Source organism: Hemitrygon akajei, chromosome 11 (genome assembly GCF_048418815.1).
Source record: "Hemitrygon akajei chromosome 11, sHemAka1.3, whole genome shotgun sequence".
Lineage (NCBI taxonomy): Eukaryota > Metazoa > Chordata > Chondrichthyes > Myliobatiformes > Dasyatidae > Hemitrygon > Hemitrygon akajei.
Window position 1 is genome coordinate 91847981 of NC_133134.1, and position 7167 is coordinate 91855147.

Here is a 7167-nt window from a genome sequence, read left to right on the forward strand (position 1 = left end):
TCTCCCCCCCCCCACCTTAAGTTCCTCCCTATACCTGTCTAGTAGTCTCTTAAATTTCACTAGTTTATCTGCCTCCACCACAGGCTCAGGCAGTGCATTCCACACACCAACCACTCTCTGAGTAAAAAACCTTCCTCTAATATCCCCCTTGAACTTCCCACCCCTTACCTTAAAGCTATGTCCTCCTGTATTGAGCAGTGGTGCCCTGGGGAAGAGGCGCTGGCTGTCCACTCTATCTGTTCCTCTTAATATCTTGTATACCTCTGACATGTCTCCTCTCATCCTCCTTCTCTCCAAAGAGTAAAGCCCTAGCTCCCTTAATCTCTGATCATATTGCATACTCGCTAAACCAGGCAGCATCCTGGTAAATCTCCTCTGTACCCTTTCCAATGCTTCCACATCCTTCCTATAGTGAGGCGACCAGAACTGGATGCAGTACTCCAAGTGTGGCCTAACCAGAGTTTTATAGAGCTACATCATTACCTTGCGACTCTTAAACTCTATCCCTCGACTTATGAAAGCTAACACCCCATAAGCTTTCTTAACTACCCTATCTACCTGTGAGACAACTTTCAGGGATCTGTGGACATGTACCCCCAGATCCCTCTGCTCCTCCACAATACCAAGTATCCTGCTATTTACTTTGTACTCTGCCTTGGAGTTTGTCCTTCCAAAGTGTACCACCTCACAGTCCTCCAGGTTGAACTCCATCTGCCGGTTCTCAGCTCACCTCTGCATCCTATCAATGTCTCTCTGAAATCTTTGACAATCCTCTACATTATCCACAACACCACCAACTGTTGTGTCATCTGCAAACTTGCCAACCCACTCTTCTACCCCCACATCCAGGTCATTAATAAAAATCACAAAAAGTAGAGGTCCCAAAACCGATCCTTTTGGGACATCACGAGTCACAACCCTCCAATCCAAATGTACTCCCTCCACCATGACCCTCTGATTTCTTCAGGCAAGCCAATTCTGAATTAACCTGGCCAAACTTCCCATGCCTTCTAACTTTCTGAATAAGCCTACCGTGTGGAACCTTATCAAATGTCTTACTAAAATCCATATAGATCACATCCATTGTACTACTCTCATCGATATGCCTGGTCACCTCCTCAAAGAACTCTAACAGGCTTGTTAGACATGATCTGCCCTTCACAAAGCCATGCTGACTGTCCCTGATCAGACCATGATACTCTAAATGTCCACAGATCCTATTTCTAAGAATCTTTTCCAACAGCTTTCCCACCACAGACATAAGGCTAAACACAAAGTATACTGCAGATGCTGTGGTCAAATCAACACGTACAAACAAGCTGGAGGAACTCAGCAGGTGGGGCAGCATCCGTGGAATTCCACGGATGTTGCCCGACCTGAGTTGCTCCAGCTTGTTCGTACAGACGTAAGGCTCACTGGTCTATAATTACTCGGACTATCCCTACTACCTTTTTTGAACAAGGCAACAACATTTGCCTCCCTCCAATCCTCCAGTACCATTCCCATGGACAACAAGGACATAGAGATCCTAGCCAGAGGCTCAGCAATCTCTTCCCTCGTCTTGCAGAGCAGCCTGGGGAATATTCCGTCAGGCCCCAGGGACTTATTCGTCCTAATATATTTTAACAACTTCAACACCTCTTCCCCCTTTATATCAACATGCTCCAGAACATCAACCTCACTCATATTGTCCTCACCATCATCAAGTTCCCTTTCATTGGTGAATACCGAACAGAAGTATTCATTGAGGACCTCGCTCACTTCCACAGCCTCCAGGCACATCTTCCCACCTTTATCTCCAATCAGTCCTACCTTCACTCCTGTCATCCTTTTGTTCTTCACATAATTGAAGAATGCCTTGGGGGTTTTCCTTTACCCTACTCACCAAGGCCTTCTCATGCCCCCTTCTTGCTCTGCTCAGCCCCTTCTTAAGCTCCTTTCTTGCTACTCTATATTCCTCAATAGTCCCAGCTGATCCTTGCTTCCTAAACCTCATGTACGCTGCCTTCTTCCACCTGACTAGACTCTCCACCTCACTTGTCACCCGTGGTTCCTTCACCCTACCATTCTTTATCTTCCTCACCAGGACAAATTTATCCCTAACATCCTGCAAGAGATCCCTAAACATCAACCACATGTCTATAGTACATTTCCCTGCAAAAATACCATCCCAATTCACACCCGCAAGTTCTATCCTTATAGCCTCATAATTTACCCTTCCCCCAAAAAAATTCCTGTCCTTTCTGATTCTGTCCTTTTCCATGATAATGCTAAAGGCCAGGGAGTGGTGATCACTGTCCCCCAGATGCTCACTCACTGACAGATTTGTGACCTGACCCAATTCGTTACCTAATACTAGATCTAGTATGGCATTCCCCCTAGTCAGCCTGTCAACATACTGTGACAGGAATCCATCCTGGACACACTTAACAACTCTGTCCCATCTAAACCATTGGAACTAATCTGGTCCCAATCAATATTAGGGAAGTTAAAGTCACCCATGATAACAACCCTGTTATTTTTGCACCTTTCCAAAATCTGCCTCCCAATCTGCTCCTCAGTATCTCTGCTGCTACCAGGGGGGCCTATGGAATACCCCCAGTAGAGTAACTGCTCCCTTCCTGTTCCTGACTTCTACCCATACTGACTCAAAAGAGGATCCCGCTACATTATCCACCCTTTCTGCAGCTGTAATAGTATCCCTGACCAGTAACGCCACCCCTCCTCCCCTTTTCCCCCCTCTCTATCCCTTTTAAAGCACTTAAATCCAGGAATATTGAGAACCCATTCCTGCCCTGGTGCCAGCCAAGTCTCTGTAATGGCCACTACATCATAATTCCATGTATGAATCCAAGCTCTGAGTTCATCACCTTTGTTCCTGATGCTTCTTGCATTGAAGTACACACACGTTAGCTCTTCTAACTTACTACCTTTACACCTTTTATTCTGTTTTTCTTTCCTCAAAGCCTCTTTATATGTTAGATCTGCTTTACTCCATGCACTATACTTACAGTTCTCGCATGACCTTTATCCTCCTCCACCTCACTATCTGCTCTAACACTCTGGTTCCCCTCCCCTTGCAAATCTAGTTTAAACCCCTGCAGAGCAGCACTAGCAACCCTTCCCACAAGGATATTAGTCCCCCTCCAGTTCAGGTACAACCCGCCTGGTTGGAAGAGGTCCCACCTTCCCTGGAACAAGGCCCAATTGTTCAACATATGAAGCCCTCCCTCCTGCACCAACTCCTTAGCCACGTACTTAGCTGCATTATCTTCCTATTTCTAGCCTCACTAGCATGTGGCATGGGTACCAATCCTGGAGGTCCTGTCCTTCAACTTTGTACCTAACTCCCTAAACTCCTTGCAGGACCTCCTCCTTCTTTCTATCCACGTCATTGGTCCCTACATGGACCACGACTTCTGGCTGCTCACCCTCCCTCTTGAGAATACTGAGAACTCGATCCAAAATATCTTGGACCTTGGCACCAGGGAGGCAACAAACCATCTGGGATTCTTGATTTCTCCCACAGAACCTCTTATCTGTCCTCCTAACTATCGAATCTCCTATCACTAATGCTCTTCTCTTTTCCCTCCTTCTCTTCTGAGCTGAGAGTCCAGTCTCGGTACCAGAGATGTGGCCACTGCAACTTGTCCCTGGTAGGTCGTCCCCACCAACAGTATCCAAAACAGTATGCTTATTATTGATGGGAATGGCCACAGGGGTGCTCTGCTCTTCCTGTCTATTCCCCTTCCCTCTCCTGACAGTCACCCAGCTACCTGTCTCCAGACTTTTAGGGGTCACTATCTCCCTGAAATTCCTGTCTATTTCTGCCTCTGCCTCTCAAATTATCCAAAGTTCATCCAGCTCCAGTTCCCTAACTCGGTTTGTCAGGAGCTGCAGCTGGATGCACCTTTTACAGGTGTAGTCATCAGGGACAATTGTGCTCGCCCTGACTTCCCACATACTGCAAACAAAGCACCCGACTGCCCTAACTGCTACCTCCATTACCTACTTCTAAGTTAATTAGATTAACTAAAGGAGCTTACCCTGCCTTACCTCACTGGGAGCAAGCTCGTCCTCAGCCTCTGCTCGCCGAAGCCTCTTGAGCCAAAGCCTTCCTACTCTGTCTCCCAGTAGTCCGCTGCCCGCTCCGTTAATCTGCTCGCTTTTTAAACTCTCCCGCTTCTCACAGGCCGACCTTTACGCACTTGCACAGCCGTGCCCCATTCAAACTGCCGAAGAAATGCTCCCAGATTGCCCCAGATCATATTGCTACCACACTGTCCAAATCTGTGCCACCACAGATCTATGACTCTATGTCTACGACATAACCTGTCCCTGTACTCAGTCAGTACCACTACCTCACTGATTTCTCACAGGCAATCTTGTCAAACAACCCCTGCCTCTATCCAAGTGATCTCTCTCAGATGGCTTCAGTATCTGTTCCCACTGTCTGTATTCATGTACAGTTCTGGTCATTCTGGAACACCTGCAGTGTGATTGCATATGGCTCCCTATAGATCAGTGTTACTCTGGCCAATTGGAGCTCAAACTGGCTAACATTTAGGGCAATTTGACTGCAGGGAATTGTGGTCAAAATAGGGAGAGACAGTGCCACCTCCTCCAAAACATGGTTTGAATCTTCCGCCTTGATTCCATGGAAAAATGGGATCATCATCTGTTTGTGGCGGGAGATGGGAAGAGAAGTGGTCGCTAATGATCGTCTCAATTGTGGCAACTTCCTGTGGTATGGGATCAGACTGCCCTTACCCCCCATCCCAGTGATGGAGCTGGCAGCACCTGGGGATGTGTGGGAATACTGGCTGTTAGATACTGCGTTGCCAACACACAAACCCTTCTCTCTTCTCCTTTCAGAGGAACAACAGAGATGCTGGCAACTTTGACCGCGAGTTCACCAGGCAGCCTGTGGACCTGACTCCTACCGACAAACTCTTCATCATGAATCTGGACCAGAATGAGTTTTCAGGGTTCTCCTACATCAATCCTGAATTTGTGATTCAGGTTTAAGGGGAGGGCTGGTGACCACCCTTTGTGTTTTTGACCTGAAGTACAGAACACAATATTTTCAAATCCTGGTTCTCCTAGCCCTGATTCACAAGGTCAACATGAAATTTCATTGTGATATTGTCACTATACAATGGTTGCAAAATATTGATTAGTCTGGGGCAGAGAAGAGATGTGGATCACCTGGACAATAGTTGTTGCAGTCCTGAGGCACAATGGGGAGGCAGGGACGGAAGGAAAAGTAGTGACATGTAAAAGAGCAACATTGCTTGACAATCATAACATTTTGATTTAAATGCTCTTCTTCTCACTGTAAGGTCTCCCTTCTCACCACAGCTTGACACCACTCTTGCTATCTATTCCTCCCTCTACCACTAGTCTTCTCAGTACCCTTAAAGTACACTGTTTAATAGCTTGTAACTGTGCGTTGAGTTTCATGCCCGGACACTACTGCTGTTAGCTACTTTCCTGTGCATCTATCAAGAGCTCCTCAAGGCCAATGACACTGGCCGTGTTTTGTTTATAAGACAGCAAGATATAGAAGCAGAGTAAAGTCATTTGGCCTATCGAGTCTGCTCCGCCAATTCATCATGGCAAATCCATTTTTTCTCTCAGCCCCAATCTCCTACCTTCTCCTATTTCCCTTCATGCCCTGACTAATCAAGAGTCTATCAAGCTTTACCTTAAATATACCCAATGACTTGGCCTCCACAGACACCACTGGCAATGAATTCCACAGATTGACCACTCTGGCTAAAAAAAATTCCTCATCTCCATTCTAAAAGGATGCCCCTCCATTCTGAAGACTGTGTCATCTTAGATTCCCCCGACATAGGAAACATCCTTTCCACGTCAACTCTATCAAGGCTTTTCAACATTCAATGAAGTCACCATTCATTCTTCTGAATTCCAGTAAATAGAGACCCAGGGCCATCAAATGCCTTTTATATGACAAGCCTTTCAATCCCAGAATCATATTCATGGATGTTATTTGAACCCTCTCCAATGTCACCACATCCTTTCTTAGACAAGGGGTCCAAAACTGCTCACAAAACTCTGGCAAGTGAGGTCTCACCAGTGCTTTATAATGATTCAACATTACATCCTTGCTTTTATATGCCAGTCCTCAAGAAATAAATGTTAAAATTTCATTTGCCTTCCTTACCACAGACACAACTTGCAAGTTAACCTTTAGGGAATCCTACACAAGGGCTCCCAAGTCCCTTTGTACCTCAGTTTTTTTTTGTATTTTCTTTCCATTTAGAAAATAGTCTACCATTTTATTCCTTCTTCCAAAGTGCATGACTATACATATCCTGACACTGTGTTCCACCTGCTACTTCTTTGCCCATTCTAATTCTCATGTGTCTGGCCTTCTGTAACCTCCCTACTTCCTCAAAACTGCCTGTTCCTCTACCTATCTTTGTATTGTCCATAAACTTTGCCACAAAACCATCAGTTCCATCATCCAAGTCATTGAAATATAATGTAAAAAGAATCGGTCCCAACACAGACCTCTGTTATCCCTCTTTTTGCCTCCCGCCAATCAGCTTTATCCATGCGAGTATCTTTCCCATAATACAATGGACTCTTAACTTGTTAAGCAGCCTCATGTGGCACCTTGTTAAAAGCCTTCTGAAAATCCAAGTACACAACATCACCTGATTCTCCTTTGTCTATCCTGCTTGTTATTTTTTTCAAAGAATTCCAACAGATTTGTCAGGCAAGATTTTTCCTTGAGGAAACCATGCTGACTTCAGCCTATTTTATCATGTGCCAGCAAGTACCCCAAAGCCACATCCTTAACAATCAACTCCAATAATTTCCCAACCACTGAGGTCAGACTAACTGGTCTATAATTATTTTTCTTCTGCCTCTCTCCCTTTTTGAAGAGTGGAGTGACTATTTCAATTTTTCATTCCTCCAGAACCATGCCAGAATCAATTGATTCTTGAAAGATCATTACTAATGCCTCCACAATCTCTTTAGCCAACTCTTTAAGAACCATGGGGTGTAGACCATCTGGTCCAGGTGATTTATCTACAAAATACTTTCAGACTTTTCAGTTTCCCAAGAATCTTCTCACTAGTAATGGCAACTTAACATACTTCTTCCCCCTTACGCTCTTAAACTTCCAGTGAA

At 45.3% G+C, this 7167-nt stretch overlaps 1 protein-coding gene across 1 annotated transcript in view; it reads left to right on the plus strand.

Moving 5' to 3' along the window:
- LOC140735836 (protein kinase C beta type) overlaps positions 1–6889 on the plus strand; it is a 372385-nt gene extending 365496 nt beyond the window's left edge. Inside the window, exon 17 of the mRNA XM_073061348.1 lies at positions 4876–6889. Coding sequence (XP_072917449.1) covers positions 4876–5028 — 153 coding nt within the window. The 3' untranslated portion in view covers positions 5029–6889. The remainder of the gene's footprint in view (positions 1–4875) is intronic.
- The last annotated feature ends 278 nt before the right edge of the window (positions 6890–7167 follow it).